Raw genomic sequence first — 14805 nt, forward strand, 5'->3', positions numbered from 1 at the left:
TTTGTATAAAAAAAAGTAGAAAAATGTTATTATATACATATTGATACATAATTATGATATCTACAGGAGATACTTATATGTCTAATTGGCGCCGCATCCTTTTACTCTAATTGGAAACAGTTTCATCGTTTTCTCTATGAATTCGAGAAGTGAATCTGGCAACGAAGTGAGCCATTCTCCAATTGCAATAATTGGAACATCGCTATTAACTCGAGCAATTGTTGGTTTGTCCAGAAACCATGATATAAGAGGGAGTTAATAAGTGGCGAACGCAGAGTCGTCCAAAGTGTCGGTATCGGAATTGCTTTCAGCAGCGTCCACGAATGCGGATGACAAATCGCCGGAGAGTTTGCTCACAGTTTGGGAGGTTACATCATACATAAAGATTTCCTTGTCCCCGTCGGCATTATCTTTAGACCTGCGAGAGAGATAAAACCATGTAAAATTCGTATAACTGCCTCCGTTCTTAGCATACCTCGAGCCGTGGGTAGTTATTAAGGAACAAAAAGTGTAATGGGGGTTCATAAAATATTCAGGACACTGTTGGCCCTGGGACATTAGACCACATGCTGGCAGGCAGGCAGGCCCTTGAAGGACTGTGGTTTCTACACTCTCTTCTCGTTCTTATATATAGGGAAAGGTGGTCAAGGACGCTTCTTATTCGGTAGCTCCAATTAAGTCAAACAAGAAGAATAAGATTGCTATACGGGAAAGCATTCTTTCCAGGTGTCGAAATATTTCCCAGATACACCATGCACTATTGTGAAACTATTCTCGAGAGGAAAAAAGTGCATCCATTTTACAGCAAAATGAAAGGAGAATTGGATTTACTCTTTTCTGTGATAAATATTAATTTGGAAAGGATGTATCGATCGTTATAAATTTTGCATGGATGTTTCTTTGTTTTTCTCTCGAGAAAGCGATGAGTTGCAGGGAGTAAGTGCGACAAGAAGAAGAAGAAGAAGAAGAAAGGCTTATATTGCGCCAGAGGAAGGAACGCGGTGATGGAATGCATGTGCAATTAGAGCGGGTTATATCGAAGATTTCTATAGGGTCTCGATCACGAGGTGCGCGCTATAGCTGTGCGATCGTATAGAGAAATAAGATGGATCCGACTTACGTAGTTACGAGGAGAACGACGGACTGTCGCTGTGGCTCGGTTTGGCTTTCCTGCTCGAGCCACTTCTTGTAATTCTCGACGGTGGGCTTTTTGACGAGTTGCTTGAGCGTTTCGCCCGCGAGAAATCTAACGGCCTGTGCGTCTGTGATTTTCTTGGAGTGTCTGGCCTCCGGCTCCCTCTCCTCTTGAAAGTTGTAGTCAACGGGGGCCAAGACAACGACGCTGGAGATCTTGCGACCGTTGAGCTCGGGTACATCTGGGATCGGAAAGGAAGCTCCGCTCACTTTGAGCGGCAGATATCGATTGTATTGGTCGGTGTCCCTTGTTCCCACGGCTACTGGCTTCAGCCTGGTAGCATCTTCGCGTATGTGCTGATCGGCCAGAGCCTGGCCTTGCTCCGTATCGGGATCGAAGCGTACTACTTTCATCTCGACGCCTCCAGGCCGCAACGTAGCCTGTTCGAACTTAGAGCTGACCTTCTTTGGACTCGCATCGGACTTGTGCAGCCTCTTGAGAACCGCAGGGACCGGCTCGCTGGCTGCCACGGCTGCGGACCCACCGGCTCCGTAGAAATTCGCTAGCGCCTCTGGCGGTAATTTCTCGATCGGTATGTCCCCTACCTTGTCGTAATCCAGAATCTGGATATCCGCATTGCCCAGGATACCGGAGCTCAACAGTTGTTCCCTTATATCGTCCGGTACCTCGTCCGGCAGACTAGCGATGTTGGCCTTGATCTTGGCCTCGTTTTTCAGTGACAAGGTCGTCGTCGTCGTCGTCGTCGTCGTCGTGGTCGTTGCTGCTGCTGGTGTTGGTGTTGGTCTTGGTCTTGATCTTGGTGCCTCCGTGGTTGTCGTACTACCACCGCCGCTCGCTGCAGAGATCGTAGGACTTACGGATCTCGGGGTGGATACCGAATTCTGATTATCCACCGGACTAACAGGAGTAGCGTAGATCTTTTGATTTCCGCTCAAATTGTTCTGAAACACAGGTCTTCCCCATATAGACTGACTCGGTTGCTGGGATTGAGGTGGTCTCTGCTGCTGGGATGTCGGCAGATTTTGCGAGAAGAATTGCTGTTGCTGGTTTTGGTAGAGTTGTTTTTCATGTTGTTGCGATTGTTGCTGCTGCTGGTGCTGTTGGTGTTGCTGAAGTTGCTGCAAATTGTCTATTGGAAAATGGTTATGAGGAAGTTGCGTTTGTCGATGCGAGTCTTGAAGAATGTTCTGTTGTTGAAGTGGGAACTGATGACTCTGAGGAATATCCGGGAAGGACGTCGGCTGTAAAATTGCCGATCCTGGTGGAAACGGTCCGGGATGAAGAGGATTTTCCCTTATAGCAAAGTGTTGCTCCAATTTTGGAACAGCTTTCAAAATTTCTCCGTTGGTCCTCTGTGGTACTTGAGGAGGACTCTGATTCAGCTGGTTATACTTGAATTGTTGCTGGTACCTTTGCTCCTGCAAGAGTTTCTCCTCCTGCTCTTGCTTGCGTCTTCGTTGCTCCTGGAAGCGTTGTTGCTCCTGGAAGCGTTGCTGCTCCTGCAACTTTTGCTGTTCCTGGAAGCGTTGCTGTTCCAAGATTCTCTGTTGCTCGTATTGTCTCTGCTGTTCCAAACGCCTCTGTTGTTCGAGCAGGCGCTGATGTTCCTGAAGTCTCTGTTGCTCCCGTTGTTTCAGCAAGTCTTGCTGACGACGTTGCTCGTGGTACCTCTGTTTCTCCTGTTCCTGCTGCAACGCGAACTGTTGCTCCTGATTGAAGGCGGGGGCCTGATTCAAGGGCTGATTTTGCAGATTGACTGCCTGATGCGAGACCGACAGGGTCGGTGGTAGGCCAGGTTGCTGCGGATGATTGATGTTGACTCTATGAGGAGGTCCGAAATTATTGAACGGTGCGCGTTGCTGAACTTCCGGCAGACCTTGAACGGTTATCGGTGGCCGCTGCTGCTGAGGTCTCGGCTGACTCCTAATTGGGCCAGGTGGGACGAACTGTTGTTGTTGCTGCGGATAATTGAACGGTGGCTGATGTTGCTGGGGCGGCTGTTGGAACGCCTGTTGCGGAGGGAAGGAGTTGACGATCCTCTGCTGGGGAAAGGCTGGCTGGACTCTGGCATGCTGGACAGGTTGGATCGGTTGGTAGGGGCCGTGCTGTCTTTTGGGACTTCCCGGGGATACCGCGGAGGTCGGAGGCTTGGGTTGGACCGTTGGCGCGGGTCCCGCCGCGTCGCTCCTCTTATTGTGAGCGTTCGGGGGTATCTGCTCGGTGCCAAAGGTCACTCTGATACCGCTGCCGTCGGAATGATAGATCTCGCTGTCCGGTCGAATGATGGCTCTCAGAGTGGTGGAAGGTTCCGTAGGAGCAGGAGTTGCGGTCCGAACCGGTTCCTCCTCCGCGTAAGCTGCCGGAGCATCCGGTTTGATCTCCTCGTGCTCCTCCACCGGGGTCAGAGCTGGCACCGGTGGGTCATAGACGACTCGTGACTTTCCACCCGCGCCATGATCCTTCTTCTTCTCGTACTTTACGTAGAATACTTGAATGGGCTCCTTCGCGGATTTCGCTGGTGCTGCGGGAGGCGGAGGCGGCGCGGGAGTCGGCAAGGACTCGTTGGACTCTTTGATAATGATCTCGATGATGGGTTCCGGTTCCGTCGGGTAGTAGCTCAGAGGGATCTCCTCGTAAAATCCTTGATCGTCGCTCTTGGCGCTGGCCAGTGCGGGATTGTAGAGAGGGTCCCTCTGGGAGTATTGCACTATCGGTTCCATTTGAACCGCGTATGGGGGCGGTCTTCCTCCTCGCCTCGGATAATAAGCGAGCTGTTGCCTCTTGTCGCGACTCTTGGCTGCCTGCACATCCTTGGCACCAGTGGAAGCCACCACTACCGCTGCCATCACCAGAACCACCTGTAATAAATATATATATATGCAAATTAGATCGCTCGCCTTGGAGATTTTTCACCCAACGATCGAGCGTTTCTGGCCAGTTTCCAATGTGGCACCGCGCGAGAGCTCTGATATGGCTATATATATACATATATAACCGAGTGACCCGATTATCCAGACGAAAGGACACGAGGCATTCTGCCGCGTGCAGTCCTTATCAGGCTGACTAATTAATATTCTAGCGACACTCGAGTGTGCACAATTAGCCAATGTAGCGAATATCCGAGCTACATATATATATATATATATATTAGGGTGGTCGTTAAAAAAAAAATTTTTGACGGATCCCCAAAAACCACTAGTATTTGATGAGAAGCCACCTGTGGCCTGACACAAATGATGGAAACACGTGCCTCATTGCGATCAAATATAATTTTCGAAGAATTTTACAATTTTTCGCTGATAACTCATGAAATATTCGATTCTATGAAAAGATGCATATAAACTTTTCTCTGAAGAATTAAATTCTACATAATAAAGGTTCTATACATTTTTCTTCTAGAATGCATACCAATCGAGATATTGCTGAAAAATCGATCCTCTTGTTCGTTTATACACATTATATTGATATGTTTATATGAATAATTATTTTTAGCTTACCGTACAATTAACATATTTTATTAAATTAAGAGAGATAAAATGTGTAACTACAGCGAAATAAGAATAACTACTCATATGAGCATATGTCAATATAATGTGTATAAACGAAAAAGAGGATCGATTTTTCAGCAATATCTCGATTAGTATGCATTCTAGAAGAAAAATGTATAGAACCTTTATTATGTAGAATTTAATTCTGCAGAGAAAAGCTTATATGCATCTTTTCATAGAATCGAATATTTCATGAGTTATCAGCGAAAAACTGTAAAATTATTCGAAAATTATATTTGATCGCATTGAGCCACGTGTTTCCATCATTTATCAGGCCACAGGTTTCAAGCACTGTAGTTTCTCATCAAATACTAGTGGTTTTTGGGGATCCGTCAAAAAATTTTTTTTTATCGACCTCCCTAATATATACATATATATATATATATATATGTATACATATAGGGACGATATAACAAGACGAGCACTGCCTGGACCTTGCGCGTTCTCTTCTCAATCGACCAGGGACCATTCGAGAAATCGTAAGGGGCAAAGTGGGGGGAGAAACAAATTTGGCTTTTAGATTCGAGAGTTTCACCCGGGGAATTTGGTAAGTATCATGTGTGTGTGTGTGTGTGTGGCTCTCTTCAACATACGTGCGGGACGCGGCGAGTAGATATATATATATATACATTCCAGCCTCTTCGCTTCGGAAACAATACGCGTATCCCTCTACTTATCTCGACAAACTAATCATTGAAATAAATGGGTTAATCGTTAAAGTTGCAATTTGTTCGTGAGTTTTCTTTTTTTTTTTTTTCACTTTTTTTCTTGAGACTAACGAAGCGGTGGAGCTGGTATATATAATTACAGGTGCTGCTGTACAATGAAATGCGTTACGATATTTAATATGAGAAGTTTCGAGAGATAAACTCGCAATCCCTCCTCTCTCTCTCTCTCTCTCTCTGCCTTGCGAGCGATTCGCGCTATCCGTAATTTAACGCGCGTAACGAGCACACTCAATTAGCTCACTCTTTTTCGAGCATATACAGTCGGGAATTAAAGCAATCGCTTCATACCATTGGAGAGGTTTAATGCTCGGCAAAGAAAGTAAAGTTTGCAGTGTGACTTAAGAAAGTACGTGGTGGTCAAGTAAAAACCGCACTGGAAAGTGTTTTGTGCGATGGTCGGATGATTCGAAGCGTATGATAAAAAGAAATTAGGCCTTCCAAGTGGAAATAAAACACGTAATAACATTGTCGCGCTTTGAAATGCGAGAAAACTTGAGGCGACGCGCCACTCGCCACGGAGGAATATAGGAAAAATTAACCTTTTAATATAAATAATAAGCGTTGGACGAAAATTATTGGGAAAATCAATGAAAGTCCAAGTTTACGAACTTCCAAGAATCAGTATCTGCTCATTAAAACAAAGTACGCTTGGCATAATATAGGAATGTCGAAACTCGGATGTTAATTCAGGCAGTTACGTATCGAGGGAAGAAATAAAAAATGGAACATTTTACAGTGGTCGAGCAGCTGCGATTTTCATTTGGACCGCGGCACGGCGCGGCGCGGCGCGGCGATGCTTAAAATCTCTCACCGCGCGGAATAAAACCTACTATATACGTGCGTAATAGCATCATCGCGTTAAATTACGAGAAAAAAAAAAAAAAAAAAAAAAAAAAAAGACTTGGGAGAGAAGGAAGGAATAACGGAGAGCACTGTGCAATTAATCGTTGGACGAAAACGTGAAGAAATATATCGATGAAAATGTAAGTTTTTATGCGGATAGTCGCATGCAGAAGAAGCAGGAACTTCCAAGAATCAGTTTCTGCTCGTTAAAAGAGAGTGCACTGTGCACCGTGCACGCGCTTACCAATAGGAATGTCGAAACTCGATGTTAATTCGAGGAGCAGTTACGTGCCGAGGCTAAGAATGAAAAGTGCGGCACGCATGTATATATATATATATATATATACGCGGGGGAGTATTTTTGAGTTGGGGCGAGAAAAAATGTTGGTCCACGGTGGACTGGACGGAGGGAGGTAGGCCAATTAAGCAGAGACAATTACCTGGAGTCGAAGGAAACGCATGATGCTCGTGGCAGAGCGAGCGTCGATCCTTAAATACGGAGGTTCGTCTGCAGCTGCGCTATTTACAAGTGACACTTGACTGAATCCACGTGGAGCACGCGTTGAAACGCTTTGGCCTGTACGTGGGACGTATCGCGGCTAGCTCGCGGCAAGCACCATATCGCGGGCGCGCGGCTGCTCCTCTGCTGCGGGCTGGCTAAGCTGGCCACGGTGCGAAGACTCGCGTGTCAACTGAGGCCAGATTGGGCCCAGAGGCCCAGTCTCTCCCCCTTCTACCGGAGGAAGTCCCACCAGTGGCTGTCGGCCGGCCGGACGGACGCGCGCGCGCGCGCGCGAGCGAGCGGAGAAGCTCTTCTCCTCTCTCTCTCTCGAATAGCTCGCGAACGGCGAGGCGAGGCGAGGCAGGCAGGGGCACCTTTCTCCGCGCGCGCGCGCGCGCGCGATAGAGAGAGAGGAGAGAGGAGTGGGGAGTGGAGGGGGCAAGAGACCAAAGGGGCCAACTCTTGCACGCGACTTTCTTTAATCCTTCCACGACCTGGTCGATTATGCTCAGCCATCACTTTTCCACTGACCCCCAAGGCCTATCGAAACCGAAACTGCCTTTCTTCCGCTTCGGGCGTCTCGATAATGAGTCTCACGCTCGGCTCTCCCATGAAAACCATCGCTATCGAGTCTCGTCTCGTCTCGACTCGATGTGCGCGCCGCCGCGCCGCTTCACGTATACATACGTATGTATGTACGTCGTACATACATACGCGTATCCTCTTCGCACCTCTGTCATATCCCCAGAAACAAATTCCTCCGCTCGTATATGTATTGCAGACAGAGTCGGAGGATTTTGCCGAAGCGGTCGGCCGGCCAAACGGCCGCAAGCATCGCGCTTTCCCAATCGCTTCCATATTTAGAAAAATCTCATCATTTTATATATACAATTAAACGTTTGTTCATTCAATGAGAGCTGCACGCGCGCGCGCCTTTGAAGCAATCAATATATATTATTGGCTATTATTTATCCAGATTGATTTTACATCTACGGAAACGCTCGATCCGTGAAAAGTATACCTATAGCTTCTTCTCGATACCATGCAACTCGCGAGCAAGTGACCGATCTTTCGAAGGCCTCGTTAAGTTGACGGAAGACGTACGTCTCCCATTGGAAGCATTGTTCTCTTTCATTGGAAACTCGATACAACTTGATAGCTGGCATTGTTCATTGTCCATCAGCTGGCGCACTTTCTTTTTGGTTCCTGCGAAAACCTGCAGCATTTTTTTCTCTCTCACTGTCAACGCACCTGCAGGACTTTGCACCGTTACGACGGCTGCGCAGAGAGAGAGAGAGAGAGAGAGAGAGAGTCTCTCTCTCCCTAGCTCGATTAAACGCTCGGGCTTACGTAATTCTCATCGCTAATCGCGAAAGAAGATACTTTGAAGGATCTTGATTGCGAGAATTAATGGATGGCTCTTCCGTGATTCTATCATCGCTACGTGACATTTCCTTCGACCTTGGCGCGAGGCGGTACGTACCCCGTATACGCCTCGTCCGTCTTTTTCTTCTGGCGTCTTTCATCCCATCTCGTATGCGATATTCGGTGAAAGAGACGATTTATGCGCCTATCTATATATATATATATATATATATACGCTTCTTAATACTTTCGCTCGCGCTAGAAAGAGTCTTATCTGCCTGCTATTCTCCATACCACCAAGTACCATCCTCCAATCTCAAAGTCTAATCTCTAATATACTATATACTATATATACCTATATATATACGCATTCATTTGCCACACAGATGAGATTCGTGAAACCTAGATTATCTTCTATTACCATCGGCCATTTTTTTTGCAATTCCAGCCTGGGAAGCAAGAACAGGTAGCATAAATCGAGCGAGCGAGCCCCGACTGCTAATTATGGCACGATGAAACCGAGATTATCTCCCTTTATCACTCCGTGCTCTATTTTTTGCGCGATTCCAGGCCATCGGCTCTGCGAGGAAACGCGAGAGAGAACCTGTAGCCGAAAATCCAGCCAGTTTGCGCGTCCATTATGACACAATGAAACTCGGATAATCCACCATTAGCATCCTGCGTCTTTTCCGCAATCCCCTATATATATATATATATATATATATATACTTGGCAAATCCAGGGAGACCATGACTTAATAAAAGCATAATTAAAATTCCAATCTCGTCGTCGTTGCTCGAATTTCGCAAGCTATACGCTTCTGCGCGCGGCGCGGCGCGATTGCTCACGCTCGATTTTATCTCTTCTATATGAAAATACGACGCTCTCCCCCATATAGACTTTGTTACGAAAGGTGCTAGACTTGTAGACATCACTGCTTAAATAGCATGATGATGACCTGACCTGCTACGTACAAGTTGCAAAAGCTTTTGCCTCTCATGTAGATTGCTCGTGCAATAATTTTTCATTGAATTTTCATCGTCTTCTCCTGCGCAAACTTGCCTTTCCTATATATATATATATAATACAAATAAATTTGTCATTTTCACTTGTGAGGAAGGGGGGAGGGGTGTGTGAATTATTCAACCAGAATAAGCAAATGATTACGACTCGTTGAAAAGAAAAAAAAAAAAAAAACAAAAAAAATAGCTTAAAGTGTGCAGGCACATGAAATAAATATAGGATTATTACATCTGGTTTACAAAGTTATAAATATAGCTTGTGCGTGATGCAAATCCTTGACGCAACTTCTGATTGAATTTCGGCCGCGCGTGTCTTCCGAAGCACAGATAGACCTTCTGTATAAATTTCTCATTTTTAGGGAGACGCGAATTTATCAGCGGGAATAAATGCTATAAATCGTTGAAAAACGAGTTTAAGCTGCTCGACAGCACGCACTTAAATAGTATATATACAAATTGCAAATGATGCAAATCACTGACATTATATTCCGATTGAAGCTCCTGCACTGTCTCCTGCAGCATAAATCCCAACTGGCGCGAACAATTCTTTTCCAACGGATACGCGAAGCTTCGTTTTATATATATATATATATATATATATATATATATAGAGTGTACTCTTTCTCTTATATTCTTTAATTAGAATTCTAAAATATTCTCTAACGCATTAAGAGTTGGGAAAGAGCCTATTTTGGGTCTTATAAAAGAGAGATATCCGAAGGAAACTTTCGTGGCATATATATATATATATATAGTTACGATGCTTTCCGCACAAATAGCCAATTTCACGCGTGTGACAAGAGAATGTAAATTTTTTAGCGAGAATAAGCATTGGAACTCGTTGGAAAACTAGTTTTGAGTGGTAGACGTCTGTGAAATGTGCGACAAGTTGATATATAGATATAATTAACGAGTTGCAAATAAATCTCGAGCGTGATGTAAATCGCGTTGAGGTAACTTCCGATTGAATTTCGGCTGTTTCAATTGCGAAGCGGATCGACCGCGCGCACGCCTGCAGCCTTCCGAAGCGTATGTATGTTAATTTGTCACTTTAACGCGTGAGAGCGGAGGCGGACGATGAGTCGTTCATCGCGAATAAGCATATATCGTATATGTATAGCTGGGAGAAAAACGGGCTGTTTAAGAGCGAGGAGTGTGCGAGGAACCGAGGAGGGAAGTAGGGAAGGAGAGAAAGAAAGAAATCGGCCTCGCGCGCTTCTCTCTTTCCTGGTTTGTTTCTAGGATTGGCGGGGGGGGGGGGGGGGGGGGGATTGGAGCGTCAATTTGGAAAGTCTTGGAATTCGATGGACTCGACTCGAGGGACTCATTGATATTTAGCTTGAATTTGTGCGTTGGCCTGCGTCCGGCAGGCACGCGGGCAGCCTAAGAGGCCACTACAGAGAGAGAGAGAGAGAGAGAGAGAGAGAGAGAGGAAGTTGTGCGGCTCGCGATGAGCATTTATTGGCGAACATCCAAGCACCGCCGCCGTCGTCTCGAATCTCAACGGCGGCGGTACGGAGCGCGTCCTACTTGGTAAACTTTCACTTACGTTGGCGTAAAAGAGATCCAAATAGCCTGGCGAAGCTTCGAATATGACGAGCGCCGCGTTAAAAGCATCGGTCAGTGATCCGCTGAAGCAATCGATCGCCGATCGTTAATAACCATTTCGCAAAATGCGAGCGAGCGCGCGCGCGCGCACCCGGCGATTACTTCATTTGTTCTCGTAAGGTGTTGCCTCTTCGTTCCTTCCTTTTCTGTTTCATAAAACTTTTTATACGCCATTACGGAGTTTCCACGACCAAATCCAAGAAATAACATCTCGCCGATTGGTATATAATTATTGCAGTGCAACAATGTAAGGTTGCAAGATTTTCCTTCGCATATTCCCACCGATATGAGTCTTCCAATGAAAGGATACGAGACGTGTACATATATATATATATATATATATACGCTCGTGTTCTTCATCCATGAATTTTTATACCATCAATTCTGTATACCTGCAGCACTTTTTTCTCTTTCCGATATGGTCGAGTGAATCAATAGGATACATATATATATATATATATATATATGTATGTACACTATGTATCCCTCGTTGAAAGGCTGCAATTATTGCAGGGGCGTTATCGAAGGTTGCGAGAGTTTTCCTCCTTTGGTTCTCATGGAAGCCATAAAACTTGGGGCTACATAGCGGACGATCTACGTACCGTGGTTCTCCTCCTACAAACGCGTGCACTTAATAAGTATATACATGTGGTGCACATAGTTTTTCCAGAGCAACACGCTCATGAGCGATATAACGTAACTGTTGAAGAGTGAAAGTGCTGTAAAGTGGAACGGTATAGAAGAGAACACACTCGGACTTGTAATTAATAAATAAAGCAAAGCGAGCCCTCTCATCCTCCAGCATTATTAGCATTGAATGCGAGCATAAAAAGCGCTCGGTAAGACCTTGCACGCACGATGATATGCAAAATATTGCGGATCCAACCAAAGCCAAAGCGAAGGTGTATGTACATATATATATATATATATATAGACTAGCATTCGTGCAGTGTATGTATGTACATGGCGCACCATGCGATCGTCCCGAGAATTTCTTTCTTCTCTCGCTCTCTCGAATCTTCATCGTTTACAATCGTCGTGCACTTGGTATGTAAAAAATGCCTTCCTGCCCCGCTCCTTTTATTCCGTTCGACTCTTCCTCGAGTTTTTGCCTTTTCGCTCTTTCGCTTGTCATCGTTCAAGCGCGATACGCTTTGCAAACTCCTTATATAATGCGAGTGTGTGCGTATGGCATATTATTTAAAAATTTACTTTCCTTTACCTTGCATTTATTGTACTTTCTACTTCGACTAAATGTCATAATTCAAAGATTATACAAGACAGCTCCTCGAGGACGGAAGAGATGCTACTTTGTATACGTACCCCGCTGGACATACAAAGCATTAAAATACTAATTGATGATCTATAGCCGCGCAAAAACCTTTTGAATTTTTCTCTCCTTCCTTTTCTTATTTCTACCTCTTTATTTTGTAACTCGACAAAATCGCTTCCTCCCTATATATATAATCGCTATTATTTTCCAATAACAATATATAATAATCTCTCTCTCTCTCTCTGGTCGTTTATCATTCTCTTGAATCAAAAATCATTTTTCTTTCCACAATTCGCAATTGTTTTCCCCTTATATATATATATATATATATATTTATCGAGCGCGCTTTCCCGTTCCTGATGATCAAATTTCACTGAGCCAAGTGTAATTAAGTCGATAACAGCGGTTTTAAAACACAAACAAAATAGTGTGCAATGCGGTTTAACTTTCGCGCGGCTGTTCAGTCGGTGTATACATACGTATTATATACATACATATAGCAGCCGTGTGTATAGCAGCAAATAGCAATGGCCCCTACTGGCATCACTGGATGCGCTTGCAGTACCTGCAACAGAGTTTATGCAACGATTGATCAAATTTTCCGCGTTTTAGATGTTTACGGTTGGCTTCTAGACGCCTACGTTGTGGTAAGTAAAGCAAAAGAAATGTTACAATTAGCGAGATGGCATTTGATATGCAAGATTCATCTCGCGCAAAGCCGATAATGTAGATTTCTCATGATGGAGTTGAGCTTTGCACGTGGCATAATATTATTGAAGCTCCGCGTCAATGATTCAAGAGTCATTTTAAAGCTTTGCTTGAACATTTTTCTAGGATTTTTTCCAAGATGAATTGTGGGCTAAATTACCAAAAAGCTGGACAAATGTTTTGGAGGATGTTTCCCCCGAAGAGTTTGGAGTATGGCTGATGGGAGGAAAATGGTTTGTTAATAAAAAAGTGTAGTTTTAATTGAATTTAAATCTTGTCTACGAATCAAATACACTTGATGTATTTACAGCAATCGAGTATGGCCTCTGTCTCTGTTGACTCTACGTCGAATGGCTAACGTTCTGCAAATATGCAGGGACCATTTGCATCCGGTGAGCGTAAGATGTTGCCAAGGACCCATAAAGAAAGAAGAGAATAATAATACGGACCTGAATAATTTATACGATAATTTTAATAAACAATTTATAAAACGTGTAAAACAAAAAAAGCAACACGAGATAGAAAAAATAGCTCAGGTGAGGGTTATGTTAGGTGCGAAAATTATCAAGTACTTTAAGAGAGATAGTGTTTCGTAGGTATGTGCTACGTGTGCGAGAGCTGCTAACACTAAGTGCATTGTAGATATAGGAGCAGGTATGGGACACTTGGCTCGTGCATTGGCATTTAAATATGGGCTATTTGTAACTTGCGTAGAGCAGGAAAGTGTTTTGTCCCGACAAGCTAGGTATAACTTTTGCTTAAAACATTTAACATCTTTTAGTTTGAGAATTTCTGCTAATTGACTTTTGCTTCTCAGAAAGTACGATAAGGAATTGGTTAATCTAATGGTGAAAAAAGTGCCTGAATTTTACTGTAAAACTCCAATTCATATATCGGCCAAGCTGGAAGCAGCTAGAGAGGAGCGGAGAGAAATTATTACTCGGCTAGAAAGAGCATTTGTAAATAACTTTTTGCCGGATGTAAATTCTTTTGGATTTGGATTAGTGGGTTTGCATCCTTGCGGAGATCTTACACCCACTTTGCTACAAATTTATACATCGGAGAGACGAGCTAGATTTATTTGTATCATTGGTTGCTGTTATATGAAATTAACTTTAGAGTTAGTATCGATCTCATTAAACTTTCTCTTTAGCAGCTCGATTGATCCGACACGAGCATGATAATGCTATGTTTCAGACCTATGGGAGATACAGGGAGGGGCTATCCATTGAGCAGCTATCTGTCGAAAAAAGCTAATTGCAAGTTATCGTACGCTGCTTTGGAAGCAGCTTGCCACGCTACTGAAAAGCACTGTGATAAGTTAAAGAATGGGAATTACAATGATTTAAAAGTGCACGCATATAGAGCTGCACTAGAAACTATTTTAATAAAGAAAAGTATAAAATTAAGAAGGACGCAATTGAAGAATATTAAAGTTAAAGATTGTTTAAGTTTCGAACAGTGAGTACAGATTAGGAAAAACTACGTTAGCTGGCAATTGACCGAACTCTCCTACTTTTGTAGATACTGTACAAATGCCACGGAGGATTTAAGTCAGGAGCTAAGGCCTAGTGCGAGAGATTATAAATCAGTGGAAATGATGGAATATCTCGAGTCATGGAAGAAAGTAATCATCTTCAGTTCTATACGACTGATGTTAGCATCGCTGGTAGAAACTGTCGTTCTACTGGACAGATTTTTATTCCTCTCCGAAAGAAATCTCTGTCCAATTCTGAAGCCTATTTTTGACGCTAGGATATCTCCAAGGAATTTTGTGCTAATGTCAGCGAAGAGAACTGATTGACCGTTGCACGAACGTTTAAAGAGTTGATAAAATTTATTTTTTCTACACAGATAAAAATATGCAGAAATATATTTTAAAGGACAAATATTATATATTGATGAAATTACTCCGAAATGGAATATTTTGTATGGAAAAGTACACGTTTGTTAGGAATAAAGAATGGTTGAAATTTGGCGGGAAAGGGATGTATCGTGGCGGAGGGAGAATCGTAGTCAGTGGCCGCGAGAGATGGCTGTTGGCACGATCGT

General features: G+C 43.9%; 2 protein-coding genes across 3 annotated transcripts; one reads left to right on the forward strand and one right to left on the reverse strand.

Annotated features, from left to right (window-relative positions):
* Window positions 1-14: 14 nt before the first annotated feature.
* Window positions 15-6954, reverse strand: LOC136775462 (serine/threonine-protein kinase Wnk-like). The gene is made up of 3 exons (XM_066730253.1): window positions 6716-6954; window positions 1121-4014; window positions 15-418 (listed from the first exon to the last, which is right to left on the reverse strand). The coding sequence occupies exons 1-3, from the start codon at window positions 6734-6736 to the stop codon at window positions 256-258; spliced, it is 3078 nt and encodes a 1025-aa protein (XP_066586350.1). The 5' UTR covers window positions 6737-6954; the 3' UTR covers window positions 15-255.
* Window positions 6955-12502: 5548 nt separating this feature from the next.
* Window positions 12503-14725, forward strand: LOC136775332 (methyltransferase-like protein 25B). 2 transcript variants are annotated; one of them, XM_066730016.1, is made up of 7 exons: window positions 12503-12692; window positions 12880-12986; window positions 13064-13305; window positions 13396-13498; window positions 13571-13873; window positions 13951-14214; window positions 14278-14725. In XM_066730016.1, the coding sequence occupies exons 1-7, from the start codon at window positions 12573-12575 to the stop codon at window positions 14555-14557; spliced, it is 1419 nt and encodes a 472-aa protein (XP_066586113.1). In that variant the 5' UTR covers window positions 12503-12572; the 3' UTR covers window positions 14558-14725. The 2 variants fall into 2 exon arrangements, with proteins under 2 accessions (XP_066586113.1, XP_066586112.1); XM_066730015.1 differs by having other exon boundaries at window positions 13064-13289; window positions 13350-13498.
* Window positions 14726-14805: the final 80 nt, after the last annotated feature.

Source organism: Prorops nasuta, unplaced genomic scaffold, assembly GCF_024137725.1.
Source record: "Prorops nasuta isolate Cenicafe-Biocafe unplaced genomic scaffold, Cenicafe_Pnas_1.2 PNAS00008, whole genome shotgun sequence".
Classification (NCBI taxonomy): Eukaryota; Metazoa; Arthropoda; class Insecta; order Hymenoptera; family Bethylidae; genus Prorops; species Prorops nasuta.

Excerpts from the sequence above, each read along its gene's own strand:
- LOC136775462 (XM_066730253.1), bottom strand. The coding sequence starts at position 6,736 with ATGCGTTTCCTTCGACTCCAG. Across the intron at positions 4,015-6,715 it reads TGCGTTTCCTTCGACTCCAG|GTGGTTCTGGTGATGGCAGC; the intron begins GTAATTGTCTCT and ends TATTTATTACAG. Across the intron at positions 419-1,120 it reads GTCGTTCTCCTCGTAACTAC|GTCTAAAGATAATGCCGACG; the intron begins GTAAGTCGGATC and ends TCTCTCTCGCAG.
- LOC136775332 (XM_066730015.1), top strand. The coding sequence starts at position 12,573 with ATGGCCCCTACTGGCATCACTGGATGCGCTTGCAGTACCTGCAACAGA. Across the intron at positions 12,693-12,879 it reads TTCTAGACGCCTACGTTGTG|GATTTTTTCCAAGATGAATT; the intron begins GTAAGTAAAGCA and ends ACATTTTTCTAG. Across the intron at positions 14,215-14,277 it reads GATTGTTTAAGTTTCGAACA|ATACTGTACAAATGCCACGG; the intron begins GTGAGTACAGAT and ends CTACTTTTGTAG.